Below are 17,598 nucleotides of genomic sequence, written 5' to 3'. Positions count from 1 at the left end.
CCACAGAACACCTTCACCGCATCCAACGAACAGTTCCGTGCTACCCTCCACAAGCTAGGGGGAGTTGCATCTTGAGTGTTCCGATGTCTTTGGTTGTGTCCAATGCCACCGTTTCCGTAGTGCTAGGTGCAGGGTAGCTATCAACGTTAGCTCTAAGTGAATAAGGGGAGCTACGTGTTGAAATCACTATCCCAAACATCTGAGGAATATTACCTAAAGGTGTGTGTGGGTGCGTGTTTTTTAGAAAACCCAAGTGGCCACAAACCTTTGTAGTCCGGTAGCGATAAACAGCTTCTATAAACATCATTTATTTCAGTTTATCGGATTAGAAATCATCCATGGAGATATGCGATAGCTAACGGAGGCTAACGTTGCTCTCGCTTATAATGCTTTTACTTCATCTAATCTAGCGTTGATGTTACACTACTGTTTAGTGTCTCGCTAATCTCAGTGTCACCAAAATATCCGCGCTGCATGTCAAACAATGACACAACTTGAAACAGTAACAAAACTTAGCAGTTTATGCTAGCTAATGCTAACGTTTTGTTTGCTGGCTAACATTGCTATATTATAGTCCCAGCTAATGAACTGTGAATAGATTTATTTCGAAACTAACTTTACAATTTCTCAGCCATTTAGCTGTGTTAACCGTACATGCTGTATAGATCATTTTTATAATCAGCCTCGATTTTTCTTTTTTCACCACAGGCTTTGCCATGATAAATTGACCAGCTTTCAACCAGCAGCCGCACACATTTAACCTCAGAGGCCAGGACATCAAGGGGCACTGTGGACATAAACATCTTTAAATGGGATGCAAGACGAACTATAGAGGAAACTTAAATTAAACTTGTGAATCAATGGATGAGGAAACGCTTGAAAGCCCACTCCAGGGCACAGAGACTGTGGAAGAAGATGCAGGACAAAACGCAGAGAAGAACAGCTGTAAAGGAGACACTGTAGAAGAGGATATAGGACAAAGGTCAGAAAAGAAGAGCAGTGAAATAGATGAGACAAATGAAGCAGCCCCAGAATCCTCAGATGGTGTAAATGCAATAGGAAGCCCCAGCTCTGGTCCCATGAAAGAAAAGGCAACAGAGGAGAAAGAGGAGGCAAAATCTTCTGGTGGTGAGCCTCCTGTTGACTGGTTTGAGCCACTTGAAGATGATGATGATGATGCCGAAAGCAATGATAGAAATGATCCAGAGGAAGAGAGTCTGGCAGGAGAAAGTGAAAGGAGCGAGAGTGTGGGTGGCAGTGAGAGCACCTTCAAAAAGATATATCAGTAGGTTGAATAATGTTGTTCTTACTATCCTTTGTGGTCATGTGATGCTGTAGTAATATTTACTCATAAAGTTGCTTTTTCTCTAACATGCTATCGATCATATAAGCCCCTGCAACACAGAAAGGTCCAGGTGATCAGACTGTCACATTACTGCCTAACAGATGTACAGTACTGTGCAAAATTCTTGAGCCACGCTAAGTTTTTAATATTTTACAGAAAAAAAAGAAAGAAATTAGGTGCAGTGAATTTAATGAAATGTGCAAATATACATACAGTGTTTTAAAACAGAGTTTGTAAAAAGCTTTAAAGTTACAATTTGGTTTGACCGAAAGTGTCAGATTTGGATTCATCACTCCATAAGACCCGAGGTCTACTTCTTGTGTAAATTGGCATCCACCGTTCCCTTCCTTAAGAATGGCGTCTTGACAGCCCACCTATGTGTGTTTGACGACACTTCAGCGTCACTCAGGTTCTGTTTCAGGTCTTTGCTGAAATTTTTCCTGTTCCTTAAGAACATGATTTTCAGATTCTCTTTATGATTTTTTTTTTTTTTTAGGCTGAGACATATTTTGTCTTCTGCTTGTCCCGTTTCCTCAAACTACTAGTAACAAAGTACCAAAAGGTACAATTTGAAACAATTTTTTTGTAATTTCTCTGTTATGTTTAGGCAACACTAGTTCATCTCTTGAGTTAAAAGTAACCTTCAAAAAGCCTGAAGAAGTAACCCTCAGGACCACTTTATAAAGAAATCCCAAGACCGTCTGGTTTCATGAAAGCAAAGTATAAAGAAATTAGAGATGGCTTATGACTTTTGCACAGTACTGTGTATGTTACAAGCTCTTTTGGTGTTACTAGAGTGTGCATGGATTCCTGTGCCCTCAAATAGGATGCAAACTCTAATCGTTAAAATAACTACCAAAATATACCTGCCATGTTATAGAAAACTCTAACTTGCATTTTATTTTACTTGATTGATTACTTTCCTACTGTGAGGTTCAGAGGATCGACATATCTGTGTCACGGTGTAACCGATTGATGAAGCCAGCAATTTGGGAATAGGTTTAGGTCTTTTGCTGTAATCTGATAATGAGCAGCATTATCTTAAATATTTTTGGACTAAATTTAGATGCTATGCTGGTGAGCAAGCACAGGATCCCCTTTTTTACCATTGTTACTACAGGGTGGGCAGTGGGGATGCATGCGTGCAAAGATGCTGCACAAGCTTTATGACCATTTTAAGCATCAAGTGTATTTTCAAATATTCAGAGGAGCTACCAATGAAAACAGAGCTTTAAATGTCTTATTCATTTGAGCTCATTTCAAACTTCAATGCAACTTTGCCTGTATCTGGGAAAATAACTTTTATTTATTATATTATTATTATTATTATTCATCATGTTTCTCAGGGTGATGTATTTGCAGTCTCTTTTCCCTCAATGTGATCTAAACATTTCTAAAATGTTTGAGTGTGTGTCTTCTTTTAAATTCAGGCTTCATGCACCCCGCCGTAAACGATCGCACCCTGATGAGGGATGGGTTGAATGCCCTGCACTGGGGGAGGGCTGGAAGCGCAAAGAGGTCGTTCGGCGTTCAGGATCTAGTATTGGCCAAAAGGATGTATATTACTTAAGGTAAATACGGCCTTGTAGGAATAAAGAATCCACCTGTACAGTTGTTGACATATTAATGGTGCTACCTTTTACACTCCTCCTGAAGCGTGCACTTAATATCAAAGGAATATTTTGGGTTTTTTTGTGGTTGTAATTATTTTTCTCCTTTGCAGTCCTCGTGGTGATCGAGTGAGAAGCAGAGTAGAGCTGATTTCAGTGCTGGAAGGACAGGACTTGTCTAACTTTGAGTACAAGACGGGCAAATTCTACCATGGCGAAACACCGCTCCCAAGAATTCGAAGCAGAAAGGTGTCGCTTGGTGTTATTCTTTGTATTTTAAGCATGAAGACACTGAAGATTTGAACTGCATGACTTAGAGTCTGCTATCCTCACCCTCTCATCCTTTAGAGAAAGGTCCGCGAGCGATCGTCCTCAGAGTCCAGCTGGATGGAGAGGGGAGAGGGGGCAGACACTCCTGACTCCCACCACAGACTAACCCCAAGCCTCGGGTCTAAAAACGTCAACTCCAATCATTCAAATGCCCCCTTGAACAGTACAGTGGGATCGCCGAATCAAGGGTCTCACAGTGAGGATCCACCTGCAGAGGATAAAATTAAACTCCCTGGTCCATCGTCATCTCAGCCACGTCCGCTCCCTTCTATAAATGGAGAGATCGGGTCAGAGGACAGCATACTGTGAGTCTGTTACTACGTGCAACATAACACCATCATTACAAGTGTCAGCTTCTCGTGATAACTTGAGGTTGGGGGGGGGGGGTCATCATGTGTGTCTGCAGGATCTGTGCCAGATGTGGCATTTCCTTCACAGGCACGTGGTATGACAAACAAAGAAAGAGGCCCTGCTGTCCCTCCTGTTGGGGTACGTTGGTGCATAAGTGTGTAGAATTATAAGTGAGAGGCAAAACTGCATCAGATCTATATCTGATATCAAAGGGAAACAGGTGGCTGAAGATGGGGTGAAATATGGATTCTCCTTGTAACATTACCTACAATTTTTTCCCCACTTCCAGCAGCGTCAAAGACAAAAGAACACCCAATGATTCGCTTCAGAAAGGTAATGTGCTGCGTGCAGGGACACATTGTAACTAATGCTCAAAGGGTGCATGCTAGTATCGAAATGCTCTTAAATTCATTTCATTTCCCTTTAAAATTCTGATAAAACTGTTGCCGTGTGTCTTACAATCCACATTTCTCATGAATGTTATTAAAGAAGCAAACTGTCTTTCTCCTTGTGTCCATGCCACATGTAGTGGATTCCTTGTGGTCAGTGCGTGGGATGTCATAACACCGACAATTGTGGGCAGTGTGCCAATTGCAAACATGGGCTGCAGAGCCCAGAATCCCGGAGACGCATATGCCGAAAACGCAAATGTATATGTCCTATTCGCAAGGTAAACAGCTACACACTGATTTTTATTTATTTCTATACTTTTAAATTACTTTAGCATCAATATTGCTTTCTTATGCATTTGGTATGTTCTTCCAGGGCCCTGGAAGTGGAGGCTTCATGCAGCAGAGGCCTTACAGTGACGTTTCAGAGACATTTGACGACAGCATGAGTTTCCAGGTATAAAGTCTGTATAGTCTGAATAGTTAACACTTTGATTGGCTTTGTTTCCTGTATTTTCTAAAATGTTCATTTGATTTTACAGGGTGAAGTTACAGATTCACAGGTAACACTTTTCTGATCTTATCAAATGTGTTATTTATAGCATCGTGCTGAACAATCACTTTCCTTACTCATACTGATGTTGTCTTCACACAGCACCCCAGTCTCAAAAGCAGTGACACGGAGAACTTCTCAGTCAATGTGGATGTTGATGATGAGGATGAGTTGTCAACCGATGACGATGATGATGTGAGTGTTTTAGGTCTTTTTCTTTTTTAACGTTTGCATAAAGGCATATATCTTTACCACACACAGACACACGGTAGTGACACATTTCATTGAAGCTTTTTAAGATCCTGAAAGACTTAGGAATTAGTAGTACGATTTAAGAGTGTAGTAATGGACTGAAACGGAACATGGCAGCAATGCATCTACAACACGTGTCGAACTCCAGGCCTCGAGGGCCTGTATCCTGCAGGTTTTAGATGTGTCCTTGATCCAACACCGCTGATTTAAATGGCTAAATGACCTCCTCAACATGTGTTGAAGTTCTCCAGAAGCCTGGTAATGAACTAATCATTTCATTCAGGTGTGTTGACCCACGGTGATATCTAAAACCTGCAGGACACTGGCCCTCGAGGCCTGGAGTTTGACACCCCTGATCTACAAGGATGCCAGCTGCCGTTAAACGCCGAAGAAGAAGAAGCTGTGTCCGGTATTGTAGCTGTGTCCAAATTCAGGGGCCGCATTTGTAGGCCGATTACTTTACAGCGACGCAACAAAGGCTGTCCAAACTCGAAGACTTCTCCAAATGTGGCCGACAAATGCGTCCTTAATTTCCCCAGATTTGAAGGATGGGTCGGGTGTATACTTTCATTTTTGGAGACGAGCTGGCTGGGAGGTCAAGGTTCAACTCCCGGCACATCGTTTTCAAACCGTCCGCGGTCTTTCGCTGCTCAGGTTAAACATGATATATAAGTCACTTAGATAACTTAAAAATGTTATTGTTTGGCTTTTTTCAGTGTTTTGTTTGCTCCTGATTAATCAGTTTGGCTGAGATCAAAGTTATAGTTTTTACACAGCTGAATAAACGTCAAACAGAAAACTGATTAAACACAAGTGTGAGATGGTTGAGAATTTACTCCAGTGTCCTGTTACATTTTAGATAGCAAGGAGTAGACGGCAGAGTTTATTAAACTCCACCAAGAAAATCTGCAAATTTCATTAAAAGTTTAATAAACTATCATCTTGTCTTTATTTTTGGTTAGCACATACCTTAAACACTTCAAGCTTTAAGCTAATGATAGTTATATAAGAGCAGATGCATGCTGGTGCAATAAGCTGTACGTTTTACGTCCAATGGATGCATGATTTGATTAGTCGACTAATCGCAAAAATAATCTGTGACTAGTCGACCATCAAAATAATCATTTATGGCAGCCCTAGTCTGCACAGTGGGAACAGTAACTCAGATGACCACTTGTGACAACCAAGGTATTCAGAAAAGGATCCCACAGCACATCAATCCTTGAAGCCGATGGCCTACAGCAACATAAGACCGCACTGCATGCCTCTCCTCTCAGAACATGAACATGGAACTGAGGCTCCCCAGTGAGTCAGGATTTCTGCTACAACATTCAGACAGTAGGGTCAGAATTTTCCTTAAACAACATGAAAGCATGGATCCATCCTGCCTTGTATCAACGGTTCAGGTTGGTGGTGGTGTTACAGTGTTATGGGGAATATTTTCGGAGCACACTCTAGGCCTCTTAGTACCAACTGAACACCATTTAAACATCATTGTAAGTGTTGTTGCTGACTGGATAATGTCACAAAGCTCATCTGAAACTGGTTTCTTGAGTTCACTTTACCCAAATGACATCCAGATAGGGCTCCTGTGAGATGTGGTGAGATGAGACATCTACATCAGGAAGGTGCAGTCAATAAATCTGCAGCAACTGTGTGACTAGATGATGTCAATGTGGACCAAAATCTCTGAGGAATGTTTCCAGCACCTTGAATTTTTGCAGCATTTCACAACAGCAACTTCAAGTTGAGTTGAGTGAAAGTTTGTTAGTGTTACAGTTCTGTTCATGCTGGTTTTATATGAACTGCAACGTAACAACGTTTCATGTTAAAAAAGGGACACATCTTAACAATACATGCAACAACTCCCAGCTGATGTGAGGACTCCTCAGGCTGTGATGGGTGGGAGAGAGGTGAATACATTTTAGGAATATATACTCATTAGCCAAGTTTCCATCCACGTTTAGTACAACTTTTAGCAATATTTCCAGAATGTGTAAATAAATGAAAACATTCACAACTGCTATAAAAATATTAGGCTTTAGGTGGATTGTGATCAACAGTTGGGGGCACCAATTCTGCAGCCTGGTGTCATTAAACTACTGCAGAAGAAGAAGCACCAGCCGAACCTCAAAGAATGGAAAGCCAATATGGGAAAACACAATGACATTTTTGTGCTGTTTATTAATTATAGGAAAGTTACAGCCTCCACTTTGTTCCACATCAGTGGGATTGCTGTTTCATTCAGGCTGATTGCAAACAATAACTTTCCTCCCATATAGACAATCTCCCCCTGTACCCTTTAGACACCTCAGCACTAGTTGGTTAAAGACTGTTGGAGTCGACTGCACTTTTTTTTTTGTCTTTAACTTTCTCTTTATTCAACCAGTTAATTAACCAGAATGATTCAGTAAACATTGAATTTTACACATTTTTACATTTTGGAGATTTATGGTGGAAATAGAAGTTGTGTAATTCCTAAGACACCTTTTGCCCATAGTAGCCCGTACTTGTCGCGTATCTTTGATAAAAGTGTGTCTCTATTAGTGATTTCTTCACTGTTGTCTTGTTATTTTGACCCAATTGTGTGAATTTTCTTGTTTTCAGTGGCACAAAAAGCGGAAGCGACGTTCCTGTGGAGAATGCAAGGCCTGTCTCTGCAGGAAAGACTGTGGCACGTGTGATTTCTGTATAGACAAGCCCAAGTTTGGGGGCAGTAACAAGAAAAGGCAGAAGTGTCGCTTACGACAGTGTCAGAGGCAGGCAATGGTAAGACTGACAGATGCAATTTTGTAAAATAGTTTTTCAATGACACTGCTTCTTCCAGTATTTATTTAAGTAAATTCCTCTGCTTCTACCTGGCAGAGGCATTTGCTGCCCTTCCAGATGGGACAAGGTGACTACGGACCAGATGGCCCACTTCCGCCAGGCCGGCCTAGACCTCACTACACATACAGTCGCAAGTTAGGTTTAAAGAAAACCAAAGGGTCTCAAATGGGCTATGATTTAAGCGACAATGAAGATGATGACAGTAATTTACAACCAGTGAGTGCCCAACGCCTCTGGTCATTTATTTTGTTTCCTCTTTGCTCATAAAGATTATTTTTGAGGTCATTTGGCAGCTACGACTCGATCACCCCATTAATTGTGAACCTGACCTGGCTTTGCTCTGCCGTTGTAGATTAGTTGGAGCTCGTCACCTGTGAGGTCTAGCAAAAGCTTTTTTGACACGAATGTGAGAAACCACCAATCATCTATGCAGGTTTGAAATCAGATCTCAGTCCACACATATTTTGACAAATGCCCCTCATCTCAAACAGAAACACGATTTCAACGTAACGCTGTCTTTCAGCAGTTGAATAATTCCGAGTTTGGAGTGCAGAACGGACTGTCAGACAGCGTCCCTCAGATCAGCAACCACAGCAACCCCCACCAGGTAAGTTTAACTTAAACAAAAGCGTTGCTCTTTCTGATCCTCACCAAGAGGTTTGCTTCAAAGGTCTCACAGCTCTGTTGTAAACTGTTGCGCTTTTCTGGCTGATTGTGTAAAAAGCTATTGCTGACCAATGCCGAACGACGGCACGATCCTCACTCATCACGAGCCATCAGCCTCCTACTTACACTTTCGTATCATGAACACTTACTGGAACCCCGTTTTCTTAAATCTGTGGTCTTTTTCTTTTTAACCTTTGCTTGGTAATGAAGTCTGAACAAGTAAAGTGTATAATGTCAGGGTTGTTGCTTCTTGTTACAGTTCTCGTGGTCCTTTGCTGTTGTTTCAATATTTGACAGCATCATTTAAATGAAGCTTTTGAGCAGTTTGCCTTTATTGCAGTTTTACAGAATAGAAGCATGAAAGACAGAAGGGTTACAAAATGTAACAATGCCTTCAACCTGGATGGATAAACCAGAGATGTTGCAGTGATTCGGTTTGTGTCTAAAACATTTGGCATGAGGCCACCCACAAAAGTTAATGTGATCTGTTGTAATGTAATGGCTGCGTTTTGCTGCCAAGCTGTTTGTGCTCTCTACTTGTCACCACCCTCTCCTTGGCTGTCCTTCAGTTTGTCCTTGTGGTCACTTGTTTTGCCAGTCAGTTTATGGATGAACATATCTAATTTTCCACGATTTATTTCAAATATGATAACAGTCAAAGTTTGCTTGGCCCTCCTTATCTAAACTATGTGTAGGGAAGAGTGTAGATTTCCTTTTTTGACACTTCACCAATTGTTAAAAATGTGGCCCTTTTCATACATGTATCATTTTGTTCATGGTTTTCATTGAAGCTATTTGATGTTTTCCAGAGGTGGTGTTGGTGTATACACAGAGATAAAAGAATTTCTGCATTTGTCACAGCTGGTCTGATCTTCTTCTACGTCATAATTATAGACAAACACAATTTTGCTAAAGTAACGGCATAGTTGCGCACATCTTTATATACCACAGTGTTTAATAATTCAATACACAGGCTAACCCCCCCCCCCCCCCCCTTTAAACAATAGACTGTAAATAAAAGATGGCACCAAATAGTTTTTAGCAAATTGAATTCTTAAATTTAGCTTCACAAATTTGTTCTTTTTTTTTCCTTTTTTTTTTTTTATTTCTTCGAGCCACAAGTGAGCATATTTGGATAAAAAGTTAGGGTGCTGAATTGTAGTTAGCCCTCGCAAGATGTGTTGGCATGGTGTATGAACTGTATGGATGTATGCAACAGACACAGCTAGCTGCTAAGTAGTACAAAGTAACAGTTTAATAATGTCAAATTATGTAAAATTCACCCACATACAGTGGTGTGGTGTTGTTTTATTTATTTAATTATTTAACCAGACTTTAAGATTTTGTGGGATCTGACTTGTTTTATGAGCCAGCCTCAAATAGCAACTTGAGGAACTACAATGTGTTTGTACAAGTTTATTTGTGGGATTCCCAGAGGCTGCTACCCGATACTTCACATAATCTCCATTAGTAGCACCAGAGGTTTCCTGTAGCTGCAGACTTCCACAAAGGATCCATTTCTGTCTTCAAACGGTTTCAGTGTATTAATAATAAACTGCGTTGTTGGACTCTGACACAATTTGATGTGCAGGTGTGGGCTGGGTGTAGTTTAATATTTATAATTTTGCATTAAGTTAAAGACTAAGGCCTCACTCTCATGAGACCAACTTTGTCAATACAGGAGCAGCAAAACAGATGGGATGCAGAGAGAGCACAAAGTGCCAGAGAAGCTACAAAGCAAGTTGTTGAAGAAGACGAAGATGAGTTGCCCATGGTAAGTGTCCTGCTGAGGCTGCCCGTACCCCCCAAAACAATCATATGTGTATGTATTGTTATTCGTTTATTGTCTGCAGATTACACAGATCTTCAGCTTGGCTGATAACTCGGTTGGGACTGGTACAGATGCAGAAAACCACCTCATGAAACTACTAGACTCTTTACGCTCCTCTGTACTGCCCATATTGTGGTATGCTATAATGGTGGAGGGCCCGCAGCTGCAGCTCATCCAGTGTTCTAAGCAGTCCAGCATGACTGACACCATGGTGCTGATCGACCCGGGCTTCTTCTATCAGGTCACGGTTCAAAAGCAACCGCTGCTCCCCACCCACCCGCTGTACGACTGCTACCCAGCACGTCTAACCTCGGTGACTGAGGTGGTCAACCTGCTTTTGGGTCTGGAGAAGTACTCTGTGTGCCAGGGGATGCCTCCTAAAGAACCATTACATTATAAAGACCCCATCATACTGGAACGGTCATCAACATGTGATTTCTTGGTGAAGAAGAATGTGGGCATTTGTAATAACTGCAGAGCACTTCACTGACTTCAACATCATCACAGACAGAAATGGGGAAAAATGTGAGCAGAGTGGAGACCACTGGTTTTCTGGTGACACTTTGTCCCATTTTATTGTAATTTTTGGTGATGATGTATATCAAAACTTTACAGACTTACCTCTGGACTGTAAATGGTTTATTTTAAGAATCACCAAAGGCATTTCAGGAGTTGTGACGTTATAATCCAGGCGTGTTTCTTCTCAGATGTTTTATTATGTAGGTGTAGGGCTTTTCTACTTGACTGTTATGTGTCTTGGCTTTGGCAGTGTGTTGGACAAGGCTGAAGTTAGCCCTCTGTGTGGTTAGTGTGCTGTTGGTTGATTCACACTCTTACTTGAGGAATATCCCTCGCCCTCCTTACCATTATTCCACATTTTAGTAGCCCTTTTAGACAACTGTACTCCTAGGAATTAGCCCACAGGTTTGATTCCCAGCATTAACACTGTTGTCATGCTACCGGGTTCATTCATACTACATACGACAAAGTTAATAGAAGATTTGTTTTGGTAAAAACAAGTGTGCACCTCAACTGCTTTCTTTTTTAATTTAATAATATATTCACTAGTGCCATCACTGTTGTCACTAGCACTCCATTAGCTCTTGCTTGATGTGCTCCATTTTTGCATTTGCTCCCAGTGACAATACTAAGGCCAGATAAATGTGAGTTAGAAAGGGTATCCGGTGGCAAATCAGATGTGTGGATCCATCTGATGTGGCGACCACTTGGGAAATAAGGGAGCTGCCAAAGGTACCCTTCTATTAGAAATAGTTATTTAAATTGAATTATGTGATTATTTCAAATTCATGACCATTCATACTGGATTATAATAATGACATGTTGATTCTGGGCTGAAATTACAAGCATTTTTTAAATGTCTTAATCTGATTGCAAAGTAGTCGATTATTTGATTGGCTCTTCCGCTGAAGGCAGAATGTGCTCCTAGCAGCAGCGGGTGTGGTGTGATGAGTTTCATACGACCTTTAAAAATGCATTGACGTTGTCCCATGACAGGAAAAAAAAGTACAATTCCCTCCTGAGGTTTGTTCTCATAAATAAATAACTTTAATCTCATAACTTGTTGGGTAGGTCAGCTTTTTTCTGGTAAATCTAACCTACCCTCCTTTTTTGCTTTCACAGGGTGAGTTTTTGTGTTTATATTGCAACAGAAATATCTGAAAAGTGGGAAATATATCATCACAAACTGGCCTAGTATGGACATATTACGCTAAATTTGTATTCACCCTATTACTATGACAGTCTAAAGTCATTAGAGCAAAAGCAAAAGTTCAGACACGACCCACAAGCTATAAGTAGGAGCAAGCCGCTGTTTTAAAAAGACCCAAGACATCTGTGATAGTGATTATCCAGAGCATACAGTGACATTACTGGTCAAGTATTTAATTGAGTGTTCCCCAAATAAAGAGACGGTGTGGATAGTTATGCAAAGTATGCATAAGTAACACTTAAAAAAAAAAAAAAAAAAAAAAAGTACTTTTGTGTACTTGTAATTTCTCTCGATTTCAGCCCAATGTCATGTCGAGTGAGAATATTTCACAATATATCCACTGAAAACTTTATTCACTGACCCCGTACTTAGACTTGACACTAAAAACACCTTTAAGATCTCAAAACACAAAAAACAGATTAAGATGAATGTAGTTAAACATTCCTCACAAATCTTAAACTAAAACCCAGCAACGGGATTTCAGTTGTTGTGACTGGCAGCATGTTAGCTGAGAGCAGAGAACACTTTCCTTAAAGGTTTAGTTTTGGTTTTGCGAGGTTTTTGTTGTTTTTGGAACAACATGCTCTTGTTAAACTGATGATGTAGCAACAATCGTCATACAGACGATGACTCGTTATAAATCTGAAATAATAATACGCACTTAACGAGTGTCCTTCCGTCTCTGTTCTCGAGTAGTATAACACTTGGCCTTTAATTGTATTTTCAGCTGTATAATGTGTTTTGTTTTTGTTTTATAAGTGTATAATAATTCACCCCCCCCCCCTCCCCAAATTACAAACCTCTTGTAAGTTTTAACAATGTGAAATTTTATACATTCTTGATGTGATTTTTTTTTTTAATTATGTTTTCCTCAAGTAATTGTGCATATGTTGAAATATTTGGGAACAGTGGGTTATTCTTTAAAAAAATATTATTTAGTCTTTGAATTAAAACATATTTGAAGAACTGACACAGGTTTTCCTCATTTCTGGTCATTTTTGTCTTTGTGGATGTAATGTTTGGCGATAATGTTATAATATTTTGTATTATTTTACAATTTGCCAAATGTGTCTAAATCATCAACTGAGTAGAATTAATTGACTTAAACTTTATATGCAGTAAAATCAATTTATGTGGTTGCTGTCTGTTAATTATTGATTTTATGGTTGAGTCAGTGGAACACATAACCTAAAGAGAACATATAGCCTATAAAGCTAAGCAAGCCTTAAACATACTTTGATCAGTTAATATAAATCAGATTCTAGAGAGAGTTCGTGTAAATTTGACTGCAACAGTGTAATGTTCAGAGTTCAGCTGTGCCTTTAACAAGCACTTTGTCGGTTTTGTTGATCGTTCTTCATGAGCGGTCAAAAGCTTTGCTATGAATTCTGGGAACTGACTCTTTCAAAAAAGATGCTCCAGGTTGTCCTGTACTGATGAAGATAATCAAGGAAGAACCAAGTGCTGTACTTACGAACTTTCTCAGGCAAAACTGACCATTTAACCACAAATTTCAGTTTCCCCTTTATGATTTGTTGCCAGGACTTTAGCGCAGCTGTTGTTTGTGGATCTCTCGCCTTTAACTTTGTCTTCAGAGAGTGAAATGTGTGCTTCACTTGGCTGGTAACAGGTGTTTAACAGGTCCTTTTTTGTTTTGAGACACTTTTTTCGCCCGTTATTTGGTGATGTGCTGAAAAAAATATTTTAATTAGTATAAAGCTGTTTCTGGATCGGATATACGTCTTAATACTTACAGTGAATTTTCTTACAACATTTGAAGCCCTGAAATTAGTCCAATATTAATCCAATCCGAAACATTAAAAAGTTAGCACTTCAAAGGATATTGAATGCGTTTTTTTTAATACTAATAACTGTCAGAGTTCCAGAAAATCTGGATCTCTTTGTATAAAAGAAATCAAATCATTATTGACGTTTATTACAACTGAAGTTATGGAATTAAGGATGGAAGAACGCAATAAACTTCCCATTAAAAAGCCATGTTGGGCTGCTATAATTTGGTATGGTGCGGTCCAAATTATCTCTGACATAGAAAGCAGTAAAACTAAAACGACTATTTGAATTTTTCGAGTTGAACGTATCAATTTTTAAATCTGGAAAAAAAGTCTCTTGGGGGTTTGGAGAGGGTTACCTTGAATGCTGCACATGAATCCACGCTACTGTGCAACACCTGGGTTACATTCTTATTAGCGGATCGAGTGGCGCACATTGAAGGCATGTACCATCTGGGGAGGGGCATCGTCGCTGTGGTCGTGTTGGAGTCAGCTGGCTGTGTGAAAGAGAGCGTTTTCATGCCGCGCAGAAAGCAGGTCTGTTGAGATGCGCAGAGCTCCGACGCAGCGGAGGTCGCGAGGCTGCTGGTGAATTACAATTGGGATAGTGAACCATCATGAACGGGCAGCTCTTTTCCGTGGATCTCCGCACATTTTGCCAATAAAAACAAGCAGGAATGATTTTCCTCCCCCTGCTTTCGCTCCAGAGAACCATGGAGACCTCGCAAGGCATCAGTCATGCTCTCTGGTAAGAGGGGATTCTGCTCCAATATGTCCTCTTCCATCCTAAATGGGCGTATTAATTAATAGTTACCAGTACGGCTTTTTTTAAAAATGAGATATTCTCTATAAAATGAAATGCATCGGCCTAAACGCGAGTCCGCAAAACGTCCTCGCATCTGTTCACGCATTTAGCTCGTGTGAAAAGACGTTTGTCATCGTGGCGAGCTGTGACACACCTGCGATGTGTTATCGCTTCCATAATGAGTCCGGTGCGTTTCATTATCAGCCGGTGCGCCGCCGTCTGCAACGGCTATGCAGATGCGGGGATCAGCGCAGACTGGATGTGCGAACGCGTGCTTTATGCTGAGCCAAATCACATGTCCGTACGATGAATGCAAGGACCGCATCAAGTGAGAGCCTTGCGTTTGTGTACGCGTTGTGCCAGAAAACAGTGCAACGGGTCGTTTGTGTGGCACGCTCGTCAGGAGGCAGGGGGTGGCAGAACTGCAAGAACGTCTCAAATTCAATTTTTAAAGGAGTGAAAATGTGTGCCAAGCTTCCCGGGAATGCATAACTTCTCCCCTGTTGCTGTATTGTTATGGAGCAAAAAAACAGACCCGAACATCTTGTTACTGCCGTCTCCTGGGCCTTATTGCTTCACTCCTCTCATTTATTAATACTGCTCGGTCGCATGCAGCAGCGTTAAGCTCCTATTATTAACAGATCCCTGAGCGAGCCTGTCCGTCAGGATCCCTTTTGGTGGGGTGGGCTCGTAAAAATGTGTTGGTGCCTTTTACAGCGAGTCACTGTAGTCCACCTTTTGGCGTTTCTGGGAAACACCTCTGTTTTTTACAAGAGGGTTTTCCTTTGAAGCCTTATGCTCATTGCTCCTTTTTTATTTACAGTTGTTAGTGCAGGGACATGACATTTACAAGCAAAGGGGTTGGTGTGCTGGGAGACCATTCTCATGCTCAGTTTCCTCTTGATCACAGGGATTAGGATGAAACCAGTCATGTTAGTGTTTCTGTTCGCCTGTACAGTACAAAGCACTCCCTTTGGCTGTTGTGTTTCAGTACAGTTCAGTCACATTCCATGGACGTGGACTTTGACCCAGATAGCTTTGTCACAGTTGCATTTTTTTTAATAACATTTAATACCATTGCATCAAGGTTACAATATTTTTTCTTTTTTTTTTTAAACAATCCCCTTAAGACATGGGCTGACACAAATTTGAATGTGTAGTTCTGTAGTAGGTAACTGACAAAACATGCACGTTAAGTACAGAGTGTGAAAAGAAACACTGGCTGCTTGATCTGGTTAGGCGTTTCACTACTTCTTACTAGCACATAGACATAGAGTCAAAATGAGAAACATTTAGCTTCATCTAAAGTATCTTGTTGCTAGAACCAAGGAATAAAGTCTGATCAGGCGACTGTAGTACTACAGATGGGGGAGCGTATTCACCTACTTTTCTTCAAAACACAAAAAAATCAGATCAAGGTCCTTTAGTGTGTAAATATTGAATGTAATGGCGTGGCTGCTGTGGCTGCACTTCATAAGTCTGAGCGAAACAAAAGCACTGAACTCTTTCCAGAATCAGCAAAGTGGGTTACAGCAAGCCACAGAGCATTAAAAACAGCGTTGGACATACAGAAATCCCTCCAGGTGTTACAGACCAAAGGAAAAATGTATAGCAATAATCCCCTCGGACATTAGAGTCACATTCCTTTCTTTATTACTGCACCCTCCTCTCCTCCAACCTCAGCTTAGCGGAATCCAGGTGGATAGCAATCACTGGGCTTTGCTTTGTTTTGCCTGTGGTAGTTGTGTCAAACATACAAAGGTGAGCATCAAGGCCCGGGGAGGGAGAGAGGACGAGCTATACGATTGGTCAGCCTTGGCTAAGCTGCCCTGCCTTGTGCTGATAAGTGCATTATAAATCAGTATTTCATGGATATAGAGAGCAAAACGAAGAGATCACATTGGTGCGTGGGGTTGGTTGGAGGGTCACCTGACCCCTGCATAAGCCCTCCATCCACAGTTCTAGGGGTTGCTCAGGTGGAGGCAGCTCTGAATCAGCCGTATGTCTGACCTTGTCCAATCTCTTCTTTGTTGAATCATAAATTACATCTTCCTCCTTCTTACATTTCTATCCCATCCTTACAGGGTCCTTGGGGTCTGATAGTCAATGTTTGGGAGTTGCATTACTGTTCTCCTATAGATTAGATCAGTATGGCTTTAGACACGGAGAAATGCTGTCCTGGTGCACCAGTGAAAGCAGTGAGACACTGCTTTGTAACAACTGACACAGACAGTGGTGCAAACTGTAGTTTTTAACTGTCTGCTGCCTATTAACTTCTCAGGAACCAGCGGGGGATCCTCATGCTAGCCTAACAGGAGCTGTGTAGTTGTAACCCTCCTCTGGTTCACATGTGTAAGTTGACAACAGCAGCAGCTGTGTCAACACCAGCGGTCAACATGAGGGCTGCTGGCCTCACCTGCCCATAGTTAGCTGGAGGTGGGGTTTCAGCTGCTCCTTTATACCACAGCCGCCTGTTGAAAGAGACCAATAAACCTGCTGTGCAGCATATGGTGGTGCTGCAAAAGCTCCTGCCGCACTGTATTAAGACTTGTAGTTTTAAGTCTTGAATATGTGTATTATAAATTCTCAACAATAGCTTTTCCTGTTCCCAGGACTCTTGGGCCACATGAAAGCTGACAGTAGAGAGAGAGTGAATCTGTTTAAGAGCCGAGAGCCATCGTGTTTATCAAGGGAGACGACGCATAAAACTGTTGTCTGTAGGAATGTAGCTTTGCTGTGAATATTTCAAGCTAATATGCATCACTTCTAAGCTGACGAGAGAGCATTATGGCTCCTTGTGTGGACACAGGAGGATCAGAGCTACGGTACGGGCTTCAGTGTTTAGCCCGTCTAGAATATTAAACTCTTCCTCGATTTGCATTTGAGTGATACGAGCTGCACAGGGCAGCTCGCTCTCATCGCACGGCTCATGTTTTCATCGACACGGTTCCTTCAGTGCTATCTGTACCACCATCCACAGCCCATACGCATGCTCGGCCAACAAGTGTTTGAAGCTGTGGTGTTTAAAATCTATATCTCCTCAGATTCTGTGAGGGCGGCTGTGGTTCAGGAGGTCGTTGTCATCCGTTAATCAGAAGGTCTGTGGTTCAATTCTGAG

At 41.3% G+C, this 17,598-nt stretch overlaps 2 protein-coding genes across 6 annotated transcripts in view; both read left to right on the top strand.

Moving 5' to 3' along the window:
* The first annotated feature begins 82 nt into the window (after window positions 1-82).
* mbd1b (methyl-CpG binding domain protein 1b) lies at window positions 83-12,904 on the top strand. Of its 4 annotated transcripts, none has more exons than XM_080891948.1 (17): window positions 83-219; window positions 709-1,285; window positions 2,776-2,916; window positions 3,069-3,204; window positions 3,304-3,590; window positions 3,692-3,774; window positions 3,926-3,969; window positions 4,166-4,306; window positions 4,402-4,482; window positions 4,568-4,588; window positions 4,681-4,773; window positions 7,438-7,599; window positions 7,696-7,875; window positions 8,012-8,092; window positions 8,183-8,266; window positions 10,007-10,099; window positions 10,188-12,904. In XM_080891948.1, exons 2-17 carry the CDS (start codon window positions 861-863, stop codon window positions 10,644-10,646), a joined length of 2,511 nt encoding a protein of 836 aa, XP_080748074.1. In that variant the 5' UTR covers window positions 83-219; window positions 709-860; the 3' UTR covers window positions 10,647-12,904. The 4 variants fall into 4 exon arrangements, with proteins under 4 accessions (XP_080748074.1, XP_080748073.1, XP_080748071.1 ...); XM_080891947.1 differs by having other exon boundaries at window positions 8,186-8,266; window positions 10,179-12,902; XM_080891945.1 differs by having other exon boundaries at window positions 10,179-12,902.
* Window positions 12,905-14,152: 1,248 nt separating this feature from the next.
* Window positions 14,153-17,598, top strand: part of ccdc120b (coiled-coil domain containing 120b) — a 16,638-nt gene continuing 13,192 nt past the window's right edge. Inside the window, exon 1 of one of the 2 annotated variants that reach the window (XM_080891951.1) lies at window positions 14,153-14,423. The gene's annotated coding sequence lies outside the window, so the exon portion shown is untranslated. The remainder of the gene's footprint in view (window positions 14,424-17,598) is intronic. The other variant, XM_080891949.1, reaches the window with a different exon arrangement.

The sequence above is a fragment of the Rhamphochromis sp. 'chilingali' genome (assembly GCF_963969265.1).
Source record: "Rhamphochromis sp. 'chilingali' genome assembly, chromosome: 9".
NCBI lineage: Eukaryota > Metazoa > Chordata > Actinopteri > Cichliformes > Cichlidae > Rhamphochromis > Rhamphochromis sp. 'chilingali'.
Note: the sequence above shows the minus strand (reverse complement) of the source record. Positions and strands in the feature narration are given on the sequence as shown.